Source organism: Cyprinodon variegatus, unplaced genomic scaffold, assembly GCF_000732505.1.
Source record: "Cyprinodon variegatus isolate N-32 unplaced genomic scaffold, C_variegatus-1.0 Scaffold19, whole genome shotgun sequence".
Classification (NCBI taxonomy): domain Eukaryota; kingdom Metazoa; phylum Chordata; class Actinopteri; order Cyprinodontiformes; family Cyprinodontidae; genus Cyprinodon; species Cyprinodon variegatus.
This window is the reverse complement of record NW_015150472.1, coordinates 2231204-2253229: the sequence shown is the minus strand read 5'-3', so window position 1 is coordinate 2253229 and position 22026 is coordinate 2231204. Positions and strand designations below refer to the sequence as shown.

Sequence of the window (22026 nt, the reverse complement as noted above, 5' to 3'; positions counted from 1 at the left end):
CTAGGTCATATGACCTGGCTAACAACGGTACATCATCTCCCAACTTACATAGGCGGTATTTTAAAAGGTGAGCCCCGTTCATAGCATTGATAGCGTCAAGCGCAGTATATTGGCCTGAGGAATCATTTAACATAACTCATATGTATCAACTCTTTAGGTCACAAAGTCTGCGGTGTGTCTTTAAGCTAATACTTGGGTCAAAACTTAAATGGGATTGCTTCAATATTTAAAAGGTATGAAGCAAATGTTTTCTTGTACAAATGATCAATTGTCTTCACTACACTAATACTATGAAACACTCAATTAGAAAAAATCTTTCAGTGAAATATACCCATCTACTAACATTAGACCACTTTTTGCTTTTGGGTGGGAAAGTATTACTTGAGATAAAGATCCCTTTTAATGTAGCCCCAATGGATGTGTAAGAATCAGTCTTGCGAGGTCTTGAGACGTTTTTTGTCGATCAAGGAAGCTAAACTTAACTGAAACTGCTAGAACTTAAAAACATAGTTTAGCAATCAAATGCAGAGCAGTAGCCAGAGGTCTGACTGAGGTCCACTCAAATATTCATTTGAAAAAGAACACAAATATAAAAAGTGTGGTTTATTAATTTATACACATATTTTATGGTGAATTTTTGCAAAAAGATCAAGCTACCTTTTCTAATTTAATGGACAGAAAATTATTCCTTATCAAAATCAAACATCCTAAAAGTCTGTAGAACTGGTACAACTTAATTTAATTTAACAGATAATGCTGTTGTCATTTTTAAGTAAACAATAAAAATAGAATGAATATGAGGCAATTTATTATATCTTAATCTTTCCTATTTTTAATCAGGTATGAAAAATTAAAATTAGAGATTAAAATTTCGTTTTCAAGAGTGACCTGACAAAAAGGGCAACAAGAGCATACAGTAGTTACAATAGTAAAAGACAGAATCATACAGCAATCAGACACAATTACACAAAAGAATGAAATAAATACTTATGTTCCTTCTGAATTAATAATTTTTATGTTTTCTGTTTTTTAAAAGAAGTTTCTTGTTGCTTCAGCGGTAAACAAATCATAAGTACAATGATGCTCTGGTACATTACTTTGTTTAAAAATCCTAAGGTTTGTCCTCTATCTGTCCTCTCTGCGCTCCTCTCAGATCAGCCATGCGCTATAAGGTTGCACAGCTGATAAGAGCGCGTTGATTAGGAGAGGTGAACAAGCTGTGGACAAAGTGGACCTGTCTATGGAGCTTTTAAAGAAGGCGGACAAGTTCCACAAGGTACAAAATCATGTGCTTGGAGCCTGTATTTAAATAACTTAATAGCATTAAAATGACATCACGTTTTTGTGCATTTATGTGGTCACTGACAGACCCTAACAGTGTTTAACATCAGTGTTTAACAAAATCTATCGTGTTGCCAATAAATATCATTAAAGATATTTCTTTCTCAATACTTTTTAAACCCTTTGCCATTTTTACTTTCTGTAAGTTTGTTAATTTTAGATTAAACTCTTCCCTCTTACCATGCTGCTCCTAAGTAGTCATATTATCTGTGGTTCAGGACATTTCCATTTTAGACGAAGCAGATAGACCCACTCATGAGATTTTGGACCTCAGCCGTTTGATTAAGGGGTCAACAGAGGAGGCCAAATACTTATATTGGGGAGAATCTCAAGATCCTTCTGCTACTTCTCAGGGAAGTAAGAGTTTTTCAGGACCCAGGGTATGCTGCCAGGCAGTTTACCACTGAGACATTGGTCCTCTCCATCTCCACAATCTCCAGGCTGTAATGTTTCCTTGTGCTTCTTAATAATCTCCAGGTCATCACCACTTCCATCTCAGACTTTCAGGGTTCTCCAACTGGACACAGTTTTGTCACAATGGTTTTCATATGATGTCAATGTTTTGTTTTGTTTTTTTAGCATTTCCCTTATTATTTGGGGTTTTCTGTATGAGCTAATTTACTATAGTTTTTATTACTGAACTTTATTGATCTCACATTGGAGAAATGTACCTATGCATTTAACCCTTGGGAAGCAGTGAGCTGCCATTGTGTGGCGCCCGGGGAGCAGTGTGGGGTTAAGGTCTTGCTCAGGAAACCAGAGTGGCAGTCCGTGGGAGTGGCAGTCCCTAGGAGCAGGGCTTGAACTCAGGAACCTCCAGGCACCCAAGTGTGATGCTCTACCCATTAGACCACCACTCCTCTATACTCACCTTTGCTTTGTATTTTATACTTATTTTGTAGTTTGTTGCTATTTAATTATGTTTTCCCCCCTTATTTGTTACAGTAGTGCCATTCAACATTTCCCCACTTTCCTTGGCTGGTCCCCTAAGAATTTTTTTAAACATCAATCTTGGTACAAGAATATTATTTCCATCATGATTTGTGGACATTAAGATCTAAAGTGAAGTGCCTTCTCCTGGTCAGAACCTGTAATTCAGTGAAAGGGTGAAGACAGTAAAATAAATTGCACACCCAGAAGAAGGAGGGGGGTCACTCCAGTGGCTAGAAGTTGGCTGCCATTCAGCTCGCTTTTGACTGGGAAGGGCCATTTTGAATGGCTACTACTGTAACTGTGTATTATATTATAGCTTCTGTAGGTTTCTTCCTTGTCTTTCTACCTCTTTGCCCCTGTTTATAATTCTGCCTCAGCCAGAGGCGTCGGCTAATCAGCAGATCTCATTCACCTGTGTCTCCTCGTTTGGCCCATTGCCTGCACTTGTTCTCTGTTCTTTTTAAATCTCAAGTTTGCGTTTGAGGTCTCTTTGTTGCATTCCACCTTTATGCCCCACTTTGCTTCTATGTGTTCTTTCTGATCACACTTCTCATCTTTCCATGCTTATGAGTACTGATCTGTACATTGATCCAGAACATCAACCATGACGAATTGTTAGTTTTGATTAACACTGAGATTGATCAAGATGTGGGTAGTAAATGTATTCAAATGTAATTTAATAATCCACCAAATAAAATTAAAACTAATTAAAAATGTTAGTTTTCTGTAAGTTTTGGCCTTTAATATTTGGCTGAAATTCATTCATCTATTTCAACTGCTAAAGTTTTCAACCTGTTCAAGCAGATCCCATGTTTACAACATGACATATTGCTTCTTATTTTCTGTGTAATGTCGGTGTTGGCTTTCAGAAAGCATTCTTTTTCTGCATGCTTAAAGGGAAGTTTCATCAACATAGGCTCTTAGGGAGAAATAATGACATAATTGAGAGTTTCATAATAGTTCCTCACTTCTTGTCTCTAATTGGAGGTTGCCAACCTCAAAGCCCAAGTGCTACTCCAGTCAATAAGTGGCTCTTTTAATCTGCCACTGCCAGAGAACACAAGTGGAGAGGTCAGGTTAATTTCATTTCTCTACCACTGTGGCTCATATTTTGTTTCCTTGACACAAAGTAGGCTTACCAAGCAATGCATTGTTTTGGTCAGTACACAAATCTCTACTTCTGTTTGTTCTGTTTAAATATCAAATCGACTTTTACTGCCTACACCCTGGTTGGTGTAAAATGTTTATTACTTTATATTTCCTATCATTAACTTTTTGTTCTGCACAACTTTCTAAAAGGAATCATAAGGCAGTGCTTGTAAGTCTTCTGGTGCAAATAGAATAGAATGGAACGATCTCATCTTGACCCTCAGTAAGGATATTCAACAAAAAAAAGATAGGTGAAGGGAAGCAACCAGATTTGCAAACAATGATAACAAAAGACCGTACAGACAGGAAATATTTGAAACAAAAAACACTGTACAGTTATTAAATACCAAAATTATGATAGATATCATCCATATTCTACCATTTTTCCATTAAGCAATAATTATTTTGTTGTTTTGGCTATGCATCCAAATGGAGCTAGGGTTTTGGGAGAGATTGTGGACAATATTTTAAACCAGGTCTCTGTGAGAAAAATCAGAGAATGCCGGTTTCATGTTCCATGATTCAAGCTGCTTCTTTTTTTATTGGGGATGTTGCTCAACCTACTTCGTTGAGCCACATGCGCCTCTTTACTTTCAAGTTGCTGTGTTTACCTTGCATGAGCTCTTTTTGCATGGCCGGGGCGGGGTGTTTGTCATTGGTTTGGGAGTGATTTTTAAAGCAGTGTCACAGCGCTACAAATGTCCCACCATATTAATTACAGCATCTTTATTGGTGCCAAGTGCACTCGTTTGGATGCAACTTTTTTCTAAGAGATCTATGACAATATATAGTTTTATTCTTCTTGTGTACTAGATGTAACCAACTCCAGACAGACCTGCTCTTTGCAAACAAAACCAGATCTGTCTGGAGTTGGTTTAGACAGATCACAACCTATAAGCCTAGAGCATCTAACTCGATCAATGACTCTCTACTTCTAATCTCTCTAATCAGTTCTACTGATGCTTTGAGAGTCAACCAATCACCATTTTGTTGAACCAGCAAGCTCCAGCTCCTCCACATTCCTTTTCACCTCTTAGAGTTAGCCAACACAACCCCTTCTCCTGACTCAACCTTCAGGTGGATCACATATTTCCTGATGGAGGGGAAGCAAAATCGCTAATTTTGGCTCAGCATCACTCAATACAATTTGCTTTGTAGAGAGGTTGACTGGCTGCAATTTTCCAGTCAGGAACTGTACACCCTCAGGATCCGGACACGAACAGGTAAGATTGCAACTGAGCCCCTCAACACCACCCCATCTGGACTTAAACTCCATCAGGACTGGAAACTTCTGGCAAAAATATTTAAATGCTTCTCCCCATCTACAACTAGCCTGATAAACATGGCTCAGGTCCTTTACTCACACTTTTCTCATTAATTGGCAGAGAAAACAACACACTAATATAAACAAACAGAAATGGGAATATTTGCATGTGTGTGTATATGTATAATATTTAATCTAATTGTATACACTTGCTTAACAATTTGCCATGGTTCTCTTTATAACAAACCTGCATTTGGTTATTCCAAGTTTTGTATTCTGGTATTTATTTATGTAACCACCATGTTTACTTTCTTTGTGTAGCACCTTGTCACCAAAGCAAATTCCTTGTAACACACAACTTGGCAATAAAGCATTGCAAAAAATTGCAAAAACACAATAATTACCTGTTTCTGATTATTACTAAAATTGGAGGCTATTAATAGCCTCCAATAAAGGGGATGACAACAAGCTGCAAAAATATTTGTAATTACATTCAGGTGATCTTGCCAGAAGCCAATGGATACATTAGCCCAACAGAAATGGTTTGGACCAATAAATGCAGTGATGCTTCAACCAGAAGAAGGCTGAAGCCAAAGAACATGGTGCCACCAGTTGTAGTTGGAATATTTCTTCATAAAAAGTGAGCAAAAGAATGGGATTTGTGACTTTGTAGATGGTAAGGATTGTTGCACGTTCCTCCCAAATGGATTTGTTAAGAGATTGATCTATTAGTTAATTCTGCTAGTTGTGAAACAAATACAGGCTACTGCTGGTGCAATTGACTAAAAGCTTAACATGGGAGGCATTACCACTAGGTGATTCACCCGATCTGCATGAAGAACTGTACTGAATGTCCCTCCCTTTTGCAAACACTTTCCACAGGAGCCTTTCCAGATTGATACTGTTTAGAATCCCAATTGCACTACATTGATCAATATGGCTTATGCCAGCTTATTTTGAAGGCTTTTAGAGACAAAATAAATCATACAGAGACATTGGTTAAATCTTGTCTATTGATGGAAGCCCAGCTGATTGAATCGAGTCATTGACTTTGCAAGTTTCCCTCCTCATTTTTTTGTTTTTTTTTGGCAAAAGGTTGAGTGAGAGCGTCTAATGAATGAGAAAAAGACTGTTGCATGCAGATCGTACAGAAAGCATGTTGCTTGTAAAGCAACAGCTTGACGTGCAGCTTAAAGCTGGTGCAGGGAGGAGAGAGCAAGCTTATCACCACCAACAGGGAGCCGTCCGGTGACATTATGGGATGCATGAATTGATTCATTTTGTTTGGACTGAGCTGATCCTTGCTGAGATAAACATTTGGCTCAAATTTTGCTACTGTTGCCAACGTTCGTGTATTCAGGTAAATAAGGCGGGGATCTGTTTTGTTTTTAACTAAAGATGAAAAGTGGGAAATAAACCAACATTTAAAAACAAAAACACACAAAAAAAGCAGAACATCGTAAGACATGAGTAGAGCAGGGGCTGTGACTGTGAGAGGGGGAGAATTCTTAACAGGATGATTATAGCAAACAAATAATGGTCAATGTAGATTGCTGGGAATTAACTTCGGACCTTTTAGTCTGTATTTTGAGAGCTTATTACTAGTTCCTTTTCTAATATGTTATAGAACATAGTCCTTCAGACTCAGGTATGTTTGTCATATTAAACATATGAAAGTTTACTGTATTAGCAAAAATAAAGGAAGCAGGGACAAAGACATTAAAAGAGGTAAGGAGCCATGGCCTGAGAAATATGAGTAGGAAGAGATTATCATGTAATTAAATGTGCATTTAACTGCTGACCTTTACAGTAGCTCCCTGTATTTTTTTATTTTTTGTTTTTCTTTCTTTACGAAAAGCGAGCAAAAGAAAAAAAAAGTTTTGAAAAGTTTGTTGTTCATTCTTTTCTTGCACACAAAATTGCTCAAATTGCCAAGGCTTCATATTCCTCTTCCACTCGTTTGGCTTCTGGTTAGACGCCATCTCACTGCGGAGCTGAGTTTGACGTGGTTTTTAGACGTACAGTGTGAGCAGTAGCTGCAACGATTGAAAAAAATCGTACAATGTATGTCTGGCTTTAGTCTTTCAACCAATCAGTATATATGGCGTGACCCTTTTCAATATTTCTATAATTTTGAAATATAACCGATTCTGAAATGTTTCTGCTATTGTTTTCCTGTGCCTTTTGCAATTGCAAGTCAACTACAGGGAAAGGAGAAAGCCAAAAAACACTCAGCAGTCTCATGTGTAGCTTTTGAACTGAGACAACAGATCGCTGGAGCCATCTGGAATTTCTTTTACTTAAATTGTTCATGACCTTAAAAAAATGAAGGTAAGGCTAAATTTATGTTTGACTTCATAAAATGACAGTGTTGCACTAGCTTTTTTGTATATAGCATCGGTCTTTTTTTTTTTTTTTTACCTGCTTAGTTTTGAAATTGGTTGTTGTGTGTATATTTTGATTTATGTTGCTGGCAAATGTTCTGGATCACCTGTGCGGGGTTCAGAATTATATTAACACTTAACCTACATTATGTTACCACAGTTGCCCAAAGGTTGATTTAAAGAATTAAATATTTATATTTCCTAATGTATCTACTGTAGTAGTCTAGTAAAACTAGATGTCATCCTACTTAATTTACATATTTCTTATATGTGAAGCGGACAGAATTTACATTTAGCCCAGCTTTTTTTCTTACTCTTTCTTCAAATTTTTCATGTTTTTGAAAAGCAAATTCAATACTTGCCGAACCAACGACATGTTCAGTGGCAGTACAGCTGGTGTGTGCTCAGTGAAAGCAACACTGCAGATGAATTTTCACATTTTAAAGGAATGAATAAAAAGCATGGATAATCAAATAACTAAATGCCAAGTTGTTGTAACAATTCTCATGGCAAGGATTCTTGATTATTAGCAATAACAACATGGTCTGATATGGTGGGATCCAACAACGATCTGATCACTATTGTTTTAAATCCACATACAGTGTGATATGTGTCTGTGGGTAAAAGTCAAAGATAGGTATGTTAATTTTATTATAAAAAACAAACAAAATAAAACTACAGTCTAAAATCAGCCTGGTTATAATACAAAAACAAGACCGAGGAACAAGGATCCGAGCTTAAAATGAGGAAAAGCCAGGTTGAGACCTGTGTCAAGACCTCCATCCCTGAACTGGAAAGAAAAATGTTTATGAGGACATCAAAGAAAAAAAATGTGGAAATGTTAAACATTCTAAAATAAATATGAGTAAGTCTGACTTAATTACTGTGTAAGGTACAGTGTTAAATGCGAGATAAAAAAATATTGGTAAATCATTTCGTATAGAGTTTGAACTTCAAACCCCATTGAAATGAAAGCAGACTTGGAGAAAAGATTTGCTGCTTTAGTGCTATTTCAATGTTTTTAAATAATGAGGCACTAATAACCAGTGTTGGGTAAGTTACTTTAAAAATGTAAGCCGTTACAGTTACAAGTTACCTTGTTTAAAATGTAATTGTAGTTTAACTTTTTCGATTACTTTTAAAAAGTAATGTAACTAATGACTTTTGATTACTTTTTGATTACTTTAAGGTTTTAATGAGTATTGACCCATGTTCAACATTTAATTTTTGAGAACTGAATGTGAACCTTAAAAAAGCACTTAGCTGAGAGGGAACTGCTGACAGGCAATCACAGGATGTCCACAAGAAGAGATGCCAGCACCAGGCATGTAAGATTTTCTCAGACTCCTCTCATCGGGCCATACTCTTTTCTGTTCCTCCCCCAGGCTCTACCATTTACGCAGTTTGCAGACTAACACAAGCAGGTTCCGAAACCTGCTTAAATTTCCAGTGCTGGACGGCTGTCATTTTTGATGCGCTGCTTGAGCTGAAATAGAACCGTCCGCTCGATTGCTGTTCCTCAAGGAGGCTCCACCAGCACAGGATGGATCATCAGAGTGGCAAATATGATAGAGACAAGGAGCCGTAGTGGGAAATGGCATTACAGGGCGCGAAGCAATAAAAATATCATTACATATATCGCAAAGGTTTTTCTTAATATTTTTTTTTAAATGTAACTAAATTTGTCATTATTAATAATTTCGGAAGTAACTGTAACTGAATTACATATTTTCTCATTGTAACTGTAACAAATTACAGTTACTCTTTTTTTGTAATTAAACTACATAAAGTCGTTACATGTAATCCATTACACCCCAACACTGCTAATGACCAAAGGGTTCCACCTGACCTTGATTTTCATACACTGAATCAGAGTTTGAGATTTAAAAAAAAAAATCTTTATTCCAGCCTCGAAAATACTAAAGAGTGCAGGTTTAATAGCCTTTTGGGAGTTTGATCATCCATTCATGTGGCTCAACTTGAAACAGAAGTTTCAGACATGGTTTGTGGTTTAAAAAAATAAAAACATTTGTCTCTTTGTAAAGATAAAACAAAAAAAAGTGATTTATTCTAAAACCGTTTTCTCACAAATTTTACTGGAATTTGTCCTACTTACATATCTTAAACATAATCTGTCTGTGTTGATGTATCATGGTGATCTTAGTCAATATTTAAATTCGAGGCAATTTTCACTTGTTTTCATTGTTTATTGTATTTTGGACATTGCTGTTTAGCTTTTAGATACACCTCTTTGGCATTTCCTATTACATCTGGCTCTTTTGTTTTATATTGTTTGTCCTAGCTATAAAATATTTAGAAAAACAACCAAATTATTGAGCAGATAATAACAATTATCTGCCAACTTTGAATTTTAATCCTCAACTAAAATGATGTGTGAGAGTTGCAACTCTGTTAAAATCAACTGTGGGTTAACAAAAGAGTTTTTCATGAACCAAAAACAGAAAAATTTTATATTTGGAATGAACAGAAAAACAATCATTCACAGTTCTTAGTCTTTTGTGTTAGCCTACCACTGAACCCTCATCATTTAACTATCACCTCCACCCAGTATCCAATCACAGATGTAATGTCCAGTGAAGCAACGGGCCGATCTGTGTCAGGCACTTTGATCCTGTGGAGGATTAGGGTTAGGCTTCCAGAGCAAATGCATGTTCACGGCCCCCTTTTGTACTAAATATTACTTGTTAGCTACATCAGAAGAGAAGTTAGTTTAAGTGAAATACGGGGCTTTTTACGACTCCAGGCCAATGCATAATATAAATAGATAAAAAAAAAAAATGACATTACTACAGTTAACATAAGGGCAGAGGGCATACAAATATTCATGTTTTTTAAAGATAAATAGATCTTCCAAAAGTCCAAGCTAGATATTAAAGCTAAGAAGTAGAATCAGACGAAGCAATTCTTCATCTTCTGATGAAAATTCTTGGTGTCTCTCATCGTCATACTTCATTGATAAGTACACCAGGACTGCTTGTAGCTGTGCCGGCTGCAGGGAGCAAACCGTCTGTTTGACTCCCCTCTTCCTCCTTGGCTCATTTTTTAGTCATTAACTCACGTAAACATACCATCTGCTCTTCTTCTACTCTTCCTTTGTGAAACCAATTCTTGCTGTGTACCAACAGGGTGAATTGGTAGATTCCTGAATTTTAGGGACATGTTCCAGAACAACTCAAGGTAAAATTAATGATACACACAAGTGTTATTCATGTTTACAATGTCAACAGCAAAAAAAGAACTTAAACAAAAAACACTATTCACTGCTTTGGTCTCAGTTGCTTTTTTAGATGTGCAAATGTTTTCATATTAAGTTAATATTGTCTTGAGTGTTGAAAGCCAGAGGACATGTTTTTTTGTGGACAACTCTCGGGATTATGTGTTCCAAATAACAATTTTGTAAAACGCCTATTTTTTGTGTTCATTCGCCTCCAGTTATCAAGTTAGAGAGCAGATGCTACTATATCTGAAGAAAGAACCATCAGAATTCAATTAAAGCCAATCCAGAAAGATTGTTTGTCTCAGTAACAGAGTGTTTGAGGTTTATATCTCAGCTAAATTGTGTTTACTTTCTTCTAGTGTGTTTGCTGTGAGAAACAGCTTTTTACTTTTGTAGTTTAGCAGGTGTTCCAGTGGCTTTCTTATAAGAAAACAACTTGCAAGGGCTATGCTGTGTACAGAATTAACATTTAAGGCACATACTTCATATTCACAGGCTTATATTTTTATAAATTAATGTAAGTTTATAAATACATTTAATATACCTGGGCTTACTCCAAAAAAGATTAAAGTTTCAGCTGGTGAATTTTTCACTTAATAAACTTTAAGCTACAGGAAAACCTTTTTTTTTTAACTAAACACAAATGTTTCATTATAGATGCAGTAATTGATTTAGTGTCTTAGTGGTAGAGTAGCTGTCTTAAAATAAATAGGTTGCAAGTTTGATCCCAAAATTGTTTGAGTGGTTCTATATTTTTCTGAATGAGTGGCTGAATGTGCTTGTTTTGGAAAGCAGTTTGTTGTCAGTTTTGTTTTCTGGCAATTAAAGGTTCTTGTTAAAATGGTTTCACATACAAAACCAATTCAGTAAAACATCAGATAGTGCTTAACCATGTGAGCCTATTGCTGAAACCCCATTCATACCCAAATGTTGCAATTTGACCTAGGCCTCCAAAGATTTGCTACTGTATAGTTTTATAATTACACATATTTAATAGAAAAGAACAAAATAAAGTAGAATAGAATTATCTGTTATTGTGAAATGTGGAAATTCAGTTCTGTCTGTAAAAGATGGATCACATATTGAAATTTTTAATTTGTCATCCATGCAGTCAGTTCACCAGAATTATGATCCTACCTCTAGATATTTCATAAATCAGTGGTTCTCAGTCCTCGCCCTCAAGTACCACTGCCCTGCATGTTAAAGACGTCTCTCCGTTTTAGCACTGAGCAAACCTGATTCAAATGATTACATAGACTCCACAGACAGCCATCAAGTGCTGCAGATGGTAGATTAATTTAAGTCCCCTGTTTGGTAGCAAGGGGACACCTGAAACACACAGGGCAGCCTTATTTGAAGAATAGGATTACGAATAATTGTTATAGATGCTTTGAGCAGCAGACTCATGCATATAGCTGCTATCACATTGAGAATCCCCAGCGACAGCTCTCTAAGCCGGCTAATAATTAGTGGATTTCCCGCTGTCATTCGCAGCACCTGGAAGGGTATAAAGTGTTTTTTTAGATGGTTAAAACTGCAAGTACCAGAATATAAAATATAATCTTTTTTGCCAGGCAGGTTTGACATTGTAAGTTAATATAAGTATTAAGCATAAGCTGTATTTTGCCATGATCAAGTAACGAAAAATTTAGATGGATTGATCAAAACACTTTCACTGTATTATACAAATACATTCTCGCAGCTATTCAAGTGAACCTAGTGGAGAGTAACCATTTTATATACATTCAAGCTTATTCTTCAATGTTTCATGGAGGATGAGAGATCAGGGCTAGGTCACAGAGTCTCCCAGGCTCTTGGCACGGGAAGATCGGGCAAAAACTGCCATGATTATCTTGCTGTAGTAACCAGCCTGTTGCGAGTAAGAGGAAGAGTTTACAACACAAGAAAAACTACTTTACATTTATCAAAAGTCTGAGAATACATACAAAATACATAGAAATGCACTTGAGTAATTTAGGAAAATTGACAACGAAAATGATGGAAAGAAGTTGGCAAATAACAGCAGGGGTTTAAACAACTACTTGAGATTGTTGGGAGGAGTGATGTTATAAAGTCTAACAGCTGATGGGAGAAACAAGCCGGTTCTTGCTTAGGTTTTTTTCTTGATTTAGTTTTTACTTCCTTGTCTTTTCCACCACCTGCATTGTATCCAGGGGGCATTCCAGGACAAAGCTGAACCTCGGAATTTCCTAACTCATTTGACATTTTTATAGTTAATATATCAACTATAAACCAACAGCAAACACAAAGTAAGTATTCACATCATTATATTAAACTTAAAGATAACACAGGGCTCTTGCTCTTTTTTCAGAATTAGATTTTGTCTTTTATTTAATGTCTATATCATGTAGAACCATAAATGTTTGATCTAGACTGCATAGATGTATGAATATGTGTTAAAGTTCTGGTTCTGTTATGTTTTTCTTTTACATGTTCAGTTTTGCTTTACTCCTTGTTTATTGGTCTTAGTGGTTTAATTCTTATTTTGTTGTGTTTTCTGATTATTTTCAGTTTTCCAGGTTTTTTATTTGTTGTCCTCTGCTGCCCTCTTGTGTTCTCCTTTTTCCCTAGCTCTTTTCCTCTCCTGCTCTGTGCACACCTGCTCCCAGTCTGCTCCTTAACCCTCTCTTTTTTCAGTCTCCTATAAATACTCTCTCTATTCTGTTCTTCTTTNCCTTTCTCATGAACAGTGAACCATCATACCTGTCCATACCAACATGTGCAGAAATCTTACTCAACACAGTACTCTTTAAATATATATATTACCACACTGTTATTTTGAGGAAATCCACAGAACAGTATTTTGTGATTGTCATATTCTATTTTTCTCTATTATGAATAAAATTATTTTGAACATTAAACCCTGTGAGTCTCCATTATTGGTTCACTAACTATGATACAACTTCAATTCAATGAAGATGACAAAGAAGCTAAATCTGTGCAAATCTAAATGAGCTCATAAAAGGCCTTCAGACATTCAGAATTTGTGTTTCTAGCTGTCCAGGGGGCAGCAACAGCAAACATTTTCTTTGTGGTCCAAAACACATGAATCATTTTGTATCTGAAAGACAGTTTAACTCATAAGAGAATATTCTTTTTTTGCTGCGTTCCCTCGTTTCTATTGTCGGTGATTTCTAGAAATATCTTCATATTGACCTGCTGTTCTTGGAGCTTGGGAAATTCTAAAGAGCTTTATAAATGAAGTTGGATTGGATTAGATTAATATATTTGAAGCAATTTTCATTTTATGAAAATATGATGTTTATGTTTAGTATGGAGGTTGGCTTTGGTGCTTATTTTATTTTCAGAAGAAAAATAAATAAAAAAAATTTCTGTTTTTAAATGAAAGCTTAGCTTATTTTGCATTTCTCAGGTTTAGTTGATTTTAACTGATCTCGGTTCTGTTTTATTTTATTACCTGGGCACAGCAAACCTTGACAACACAATTAACATCTCCTAGCAAGACTAAAACCTTTTTCTTGGCAAAGATAAGCTCAGTCAAAACATAATTAATCAATTTATGCATCTGAAAATGTCAAAGAGTGGCTCCCTGTCAGTAATGACACACTTGCACTCTCCTCTTATTTAAAAGCTTCTTCTTCTACTGCTCTTCTACTTAACAACTTTAAACATAGTGACCAGCTCTTGCTTTAGCAACATGGTTTCTACACGATGTGCACACAATTTTTTTTCTATTACTAGATGCTCAAGACAATAGTCAAATTATCTAGGAAACTAATTCTGTTGCTAAAACTTACAGTGTTGGAGCTTAGCAGCTCAGCAGGCTCCCTGTATGTGGTGGACGTAATCGCTCGGTAGCCAACGTAACTCTTTCTGTTCAGCTTGAATTGCCAGATCAGTCAATGACTATTGCTGCAACCACAGACTGAAAAATACCTTAAATGTGTTCAAATTTCATAATACCATTACCAAATAAAATTACATAATATATATATTGATAATACATTTTGGTCCAGCTTTACCTTAGAGTAATTTCTCTCTGAGCATATGTCAGGCTGAGGGGTTCCCACCTCGGTGGGATAATAGAACCATTTTAGATTTGGTTTGTGGTTTCTCACTGGCCAGGGGCAAGGACAATGGGGATATCTGGTGAGATTATCCGTCTCTTATTCAAAGGCCTTCCTATGCTCCACTCCCAATTTACCAATGAACAGATACATATCTGATAAGCATCAAGAATTGCCATAATTCCACAATCACTTCTTCAGCTTTTGCGAGGTTCACATTCTTCTGAAATCTGTTAACCTACATATTTTGCTCCACCAAAAAGATTATGTTTTTAGTCAAATATGTGTTTCTTTGTCTGCCTGTCCTTCTGTGTACAGGAAAAATTGAAAGTTAGAAACGGATTTTCATAAAAATTTTACCAAAGTTGCACCTTAGTCCAACAAACAATCGAATTAATGTTGGTAATAATCCATGTCATAATCTGAATGCAGGATCTTTTTTTTTTTTTATGAGTCTTTAACATTATTTGAAGAACAAGCAGTCCCCCCCAAAACCAGAGAGGGGCAGCAGTGACCAATGACAGCTTCAGCATCGGACCCAAAAAAAGTCCAGAAGTATTATACTGAATACAAAAACACAGGAAAGCTGAGGAATGCCTCATTCAAAGTCTTTATTAAGAAGGTGAGATCAGAACAAACACCAGAGGCTGAAGACAAATGCTTATTAGGCCTTATTTATAAAGGGGAACACTGTTTTTTTTACATTGGCCCCTTGATTTTACATTATTACATCATGTTCTACTTACCCATATTAGTTTTGTGTCATTTGGAGCTGTTCCGAAGATATTCGGTTAGGTTATATCCAAGTAACGTCTTCCTATTGGCAACGAGTTAAAGGCACAAACTAAACTGTTCGTAATGTATTCTTTATAGTACGCCAGCATTCATAACATGAGTTGTGACAGGCAGCCCTTATATTAATTCGGCCAGCTAATCTGAATCATTCAATTCCATGTCGAGAGCGAGATCATCTGTGGTAGCAGCACTAGACATGTTCTAGGCATGTAAGTAAAACTAGGAGCAGTTCAGTGGACAGGATGAATGAATGGTAGCCGGCACGCACGGATGACGTCATACACACTCCGCTTTGTTTAAAAAAATATCTAAATATAAAAAATATAACCGCAGATGTCTGGGGGACAGTGATTCACCTACATGTTATGAATGCTGGTGTACCATAAATGATAAATTATGAACAGTTTAGTTTGTGCCTTCGACTTATTGCCCAAAGGAAGACGTTACTTGGATATAACCTAGCGGAATATCTTCAGAACAGCTAAAAATGACACAAAACTAATATGGGTGAGTAGAACATGATGTAATAACGTAAAATCAAGGGCCCAATGTAAAAAAAAAAATGGTGTTCCCCTTTAAGGAAATTGTTAGCAAAGGTTTACCTCATGCTAGGAACAATTCCTTAATATTGGTAATGATCCAGATCATGTGTAAGTTTTAGCTATAGGTGTAAGTCACAATATGGGGCAATTTATCTTGCTTGGTGGAAGTTTGCACTCTCTGACTGCTTTTCTAGTTTAGACTGGTGGAAGGATGTTTTCAAAATACATAGAATGAACTGGTATTGCATAGAATGCACTGGTATTATTATTCTGATAAGCATCTCACACAGCAGCTAGTGTTCTTTTGATAAATAATTACTTAGGTGATCAGGAAGGAGTAAAGGGAAAATTTCAGGGTCAACCACAACAAAATCAATGAGTAGTTTTAGCAAATAATAATTTCCATATTAACTAGATAATCAGGATTTAGATAAATTGTTCATGAAATCCTGACATGGACATTTGTGTTATAATCTCTTTCAACTTGGAATGGGTTAATGAACAGCAATATTTTCATTTCTACAGTAACTTTCAGAAGTTAAACAGAAAAAAACTGATAGCTGACTTTCAGAAGAGAGTTTCAAGACTTTAAAGCAAAGTAAAAAAAACACATCTGAAAAGAAAAGAACAACTGGTATTCTTGGATTAAATGAAAAATACTCAAGACAACAAGCGAATAAACTAGCTCATTTATAGATAACCAACAGCATGGGTTTAGGAACAAATTTTGGAGCATCTAAAAACCATGCAAAGGGGTTTGCATGGTAAACCTTTTGCAAAAAAACTAAAACTGTGCAAAAAACTAAAAACTGTGCAAATACTGAGTTTGCACAATCCCTGATCCTAAAGGAGAATCTAGCAACAGTGGACAAACGATGGCATGAAGTCATTAACATTGCAGTATTCCTTCAAACTTAGCAAGCAGTGAAAAGTAGAAATTGCTTTTTTGGGGAGGTTTGTTAGTTTTTTAAACATCATTTAAACTCTCAAATTCTGAATGCAAATAGAACAATCCATGAAAAAACACAGTAAAAAGAGACTAAAATTCTAACTCTAAAATTAGAGTAAAAAATCACATAAAAATGTCCAAGTACAGGATTTGTACATTTAACCAGCAGATGAAAAAATTGAATATTTGTACATAGGTGAAGATCGGTTGTTCAGTACTAGGCGAGAAACGTGTGGATACCAGAGGAAATCACAGCTAGTTTAACACAAGTTAATACCCTACTGCATTGAAATGATTATAAGCCAACATTAATGTGATGTTCTTAGTTTCTTAGTTCTTCTGCTTTTTTATTGGTAAAGCTGTGACTTATTTCAAACAAATTAGTCAGGTTTTCCTTTTCATTTGACAGACTATATACTGTAAACTAACATGAAGTGCACGGCACAACACTTTCTTTTGACACACACACAGATTGCTTAATGCAATCTATATCTCCAACCATCTTAGCCAGACCACTGTAATAATTAGTAAATTATTCATCCCCCATTTCCGTCTGTTAACAGCCTTCCAGGAACTGTTTTTATTTGTAAAAGCCATAAAAATGAAGTGTTTTATTTTGTATTCCCATGTACACCTGGAGTTTCTTACAATCTCCGCTCTTTCCAACATAGTAATGCCATTTTTGTCCATCTGCCAGCCTTGGTCTAACGGCTGCCTGCAGCCAAGTCTACCAACCTCTGTTTCTTTTTCACCCACATTTCAGCACGGTTCATTCTCATAATTTCCCGTTCCCCACCTCTGTCTCCTTTTTTCCTGTCTTTTACGGCTGCCCTCCTTCCTTAATCTCTTCCTTTTTGCTCCATGCCTGCGTATCGCTCCCTCCTCCCTCATGTAGTGAGCAAAAAGGCCAGCAGGAGAGCATATCATTCCTCATAGGAGGTGCTGTCAGTTGACTGCTTCTGCGGGCTGAGAGCTGCTCTCTTTGCCCCTGGGTTCACAGAGTCACAGCTCTGTTCCGCTCCGGGATTATGCAGATCTTAATTCCCTTCCGTTCACACCTGAGGGTGGCAGGGCATGAAATAAGGAAAGTGTTCACTCTGAACAAAAAGTTTTTTGGCACTAAGTGAGAAAAAGAAAGAAGCTAAGAAAGTTTAAAAATCAGGAAAGTAGAATAGATGAAGACAAATGGAAATTAATAAGTAACAGGACAATAATAAGATGTGATTTTCTTCTTCTGAAACCTCTGGGGATGTCCCTTATTGCCTGCAGGAGCTTCCCAGAGCTATAAGCAATGTTTGCAACTGTAAAGGGCCCCTTTTGAAATAGAAGAAAAGATGAGAAATTAAATAAATTTATCACCAGACTGGCATATTAAGTTATGCGCATAAAAAAAAAAAAAAAAAATGTAAATGGAAAACGCTCAACTTCTTATCTTTAGGGTTTAGTGCTTCGGCTGATGGAAACAAGTATAAGTTCGGCTGAGTTTGTCTGCAAAAAAGTATTACTCTTTATGTTAATGGAGCAGTATGGTAACACAAAGACCAGAACTAGACTTAAAGAAGATATTACTCTTTATACAGTCCTGAAGTCTTATCTCCAGCTGTACTCTGTACATTGCAAATCACCCCATAAACTATGCTGCAATTATTCCTCCTATTAGCATGCTGTTTTTAACTACATTTTTTTCATCCAACTCAGCGTTCCATTAATGTGCCTGGATATAGCACTCTGTAGAAATGTAAAAGGAAATCTTCTTTAATTTTAAGCTTTTGTGGCTTAACTCTCTAATGGGGTCTATCAATAACTCATTTCAGGTCCTGCATCTGAAACACATCATAAAGGCCCCCTGAGTTGTTGCTATGTCTTTTAGTCTGTCAGCTGAGTTCATAGCCATGTGTGCTTTCCGATCAAGCAGCTGGAATTATGGAACCAAAGGTTTATAGCTTAGATCTTTCTGCATTAATTTGAGCAATTGGTGTAAGATATATACAGATTTCCGCTTTAGAAACATTTCCGACAGGTCTGATCTCTGTGTTGCCAACTTCTTCCAGACTTTCAAATTTTAGTTAATGAAGGATTTAATGAAAACATTAAATAAGGAATGAATGACTTTATTTGAGACAATTCAAGATTTGACTCATCTAATAAGTTCCATACTATGCAAAAGTCACATTATAAACATTTTGTAACAGTATATCTATCTATCTATCTATCTATCTATCTATCTATCTATCTATCTATCTATCTATCTATCTATCTATCTATCTATCTATCTATCTATCTATCTATCTATCTATCTATCTATCTATCTATCTATATATTTACTGTAAGCTATATACTGTACATGTCAGCTATAATCATACACAGAAATAGAATTTTGGAATTTAATTAATGAATTGGATCAATAATCAATAATTTTGCTATAGCTGTATAAAATAAAAATGAACACGTGCCTTATAAGCTCTCGGTTTTCCAGTCGTTCTACATTGCTACCTTCACCTATGGTCATGAAATCTGGATTATGAGCAAAAGAACGAGATCCTGGATACAAGACGCTGAAATGAGTTTTCTCTGCAGGATGGCTGGGCTCTCCGCAAGAGATGTGGTGAGGAACTCAGTAATCTGGGAGAGGTTCATAGTAGAGCCAGTTCTCCTTCACATCCAGAGGAGTCAGCTGAGCTGACTTGAACAGCTCTGTTCAAAGTCCCCAGGATGCCTCACTCAGGAGGTGTTCCAGGTACATCCCACTGGTGAGGAGGCCCAGGGGACGACCCGGGACAGGCTGGAGGAAATATTTCTCAACTGGCCTGGGAGCACCTAGGGCTTCCCCCAGTGGAGCTGGAGGTGTCTCAGGAGGAGGGAAGGTTGGGAATCTCTGCAAAGACTGCTGCCCCCTCAACATGGCTCCAGATAAAGCAGAAGATGACGGCATTTAGACTTCATTCATATTCAGTTCCTGCACAACAGCATTACTATGTCCTGCAATACCATCGATTTACCCCAGTGTTTAGTCTCCATACATTCTTTTGGTAATTGGATGTTCTCATTAAACACCAGGAATAAAAACGAAATACTATTTTATTATAAATTTAACATACTATATTTTTTGATTGATGTGGTCAAATGTAGAAAAGAAATGTATATTTGGATTGCTTTATTGTTATGTTTAAAGTAGTAAGAAAAAAAATGCAGATATGGATAAAAAAAATGTTTAAATAGTATATAAAGAAGTGCTCCACTCTATTATCTAAAACGTCTTGACTTAAAGAGCAATGGAAGTCTTGTAACTATTTACAGCAGTCATTGAGCAATAGGCAGGGTACACCCTGGCCAGGTTACCAGTGCATCACAGGACACATGGGACAAATAACCATGCACTCCATAGAGCCATGGACCAGTTAATGTCCAAAGCTTGTTTAAGGACTATGGAAAAAAATAGTCATATACTTACCGGTAGTTAATGTAGAACGAATAATGTTTAGTTCTGTTTTGATTTTATGTTACAGCCAAAATAAGGGAAAACACTTAATCCTAAGTTAAGTTTCTGCTTCTCCCTTTTTGTCTATATTTATATTTAAAGATTTTTTTTTTCTCTGATTAAGATAATTTAAATGTTTTCATCCAAAAAAAATTTTATTACCCCTTTTTTTTTGTTTAGTTTTTCATTTTAAGATGAGAAAACATGATAACCAAAATGCACATTTCCAGTGGGCATGCTGATAATGATTTACCACATTCCCAAAATCTCTCCATTATTTCTACCAACATGCTCATAGTGTTTATCTAACTAAGTCATATCCATTATTCGGGGATGATGTTTATTTCATTAATTATAAGGTAGAGTTCTTCGGGAAATGTGTTTATTCGGGTTTTGAGGGGAGGTTTTGAGGTGCGTAAAAAGCTGGGTTGGAAAAGCTGCGCGCTGGAAGGCTCCAGTTGATGAAATACAAATAAATAAATAAAAAAATATTTCGTATCTATATATAGTCTGTGATCAATTATATTTATGCTGGTGAAGTCGAGTTAAGTTTATAGTCGAAAAAGTTTATGTCAAGTCTTTGCAAATAATTGGAACACCCGATTTAAAACTGTGGAATCTTCTTACCTGATGAATCCTCCTTGGAAGACGCAAAAAGACAAGACATAAAGAATCCGAATGACTTGTGGGAGCATCCTCCCTGTCCCCGCAGAATAACTTGAAAAAATAAATTAATAAAACATAAAAAAATAATAAAAAATCAGCAAATCCAAAGAGCAACTTGTGTGAGGGGGAAACGCATCTTCTCACAGCTGGATCCAGGCTCGTCTCTTGGAAAACTTCATTCCCTTCCACCCAGTGCGGTGGGGGTGTCTTCCACGCATCCACGCAGCAGCTGTGCTTCTAGTGGTTGAGGGGAGCTGGTCAGTCTGTCCGCGTGTTGCTGCTGATGTTAAAGGGGAGCGTCAGCGCGCCACAGTCTGGATGCGCTTTAACACCGTTTGGCTCCGTATTTCCCTCCTGCGCTCTAAAAAAAATACAAGTGGTGACGATTTAAAGGAACCCACACGTATGTTGTGCAAATAGATTTTTTTTTTTTTCTTTTAAGCGAAGGGGCTTCTAATTAAGCTTTAAGTGGTATGCCAAACACACAATACATTGTGTTTATGAAGGCTGATGATGTATAACAATTAAAAAGGTCACTGAGACTTTATTCTAGCTTTAAATTACCCTCACCGCCTTCCTAGACTGCTTAGAGGGGTAGTTTGGCCAGTGACCTGTACATCTTTAACCAGTGGCCACTATATGTTAGCAGTAGGCTACCTCCTTGGATCTGTAATACATGTACATCAAGAGAATCAACATATCAGCCTATTCTCATTATGAGTTCGTATGAAATCGTTCGAAAAGTTATGCACACTATTTCGTACTTTTTGTACCAGATCAGTGCGCTGGCAGACAGACAAAAAAAAGCAGATCCGCGGACGGACGCAAAACTGGGAAAAACAGTGCAATAATCACTTATTCATGTCTCTAACTACGTTGCTTGCTGTTTTATATCTTAGGGTTAGGGTCAGGGTTAGGGCTAATCGTATTATAAATTCTATGTTCTTGAATGGTGCGTAAGATGCGCATACAACGAAAAAAACGTCCAAAACGTACAAAATTACGGTGCATAACTTTTTGTATGATTTCATACGAACTCATAATGAGAATAGGCTGGGAGAATCTTCAATTTCTCCACATATTACAGGTGGTCTATTTGACTGAGATCTGTAGAGGCTACTAGGGTATAGTGCAGGGGTCGGCAGCCCAAACTGCCAAGAGCCATATTGGACAAAAAAAATAAAAAATCTGTCTGGAGCCGCAAACATCTAAAAGTCTTATATATGCCATTCTGTAAA

The 22026-nt window shown here is 36.5% G+C and overlaps 1 protein-coding gene across 1 annotated transcript in view; it reads right to left on the bottom strand.

The window, feature by feature from the left end:
* Window positions 1-21056, bottom strand: part of LOC107093401 (glycine receptor subunit alpha-4-like) — a 79804-nt gene extending 58748 nt beyond the window's left edge. Inside the window, exon 1 of the mRNA XM_015388439.1 lies at window positions 20750-21056. Within this exon, the coding sequence (XP_015243925.1) occupies window positions 20750-20817 (68 nt within the window). The 5' untranslated portion in view covers window positions 20818-21056. The remainder of the gene's footprint in view (window positions 1-20749) is intronic.
* Between the last annotated feature and the right edge of the window lie 970 nt (window positions 21057-22026).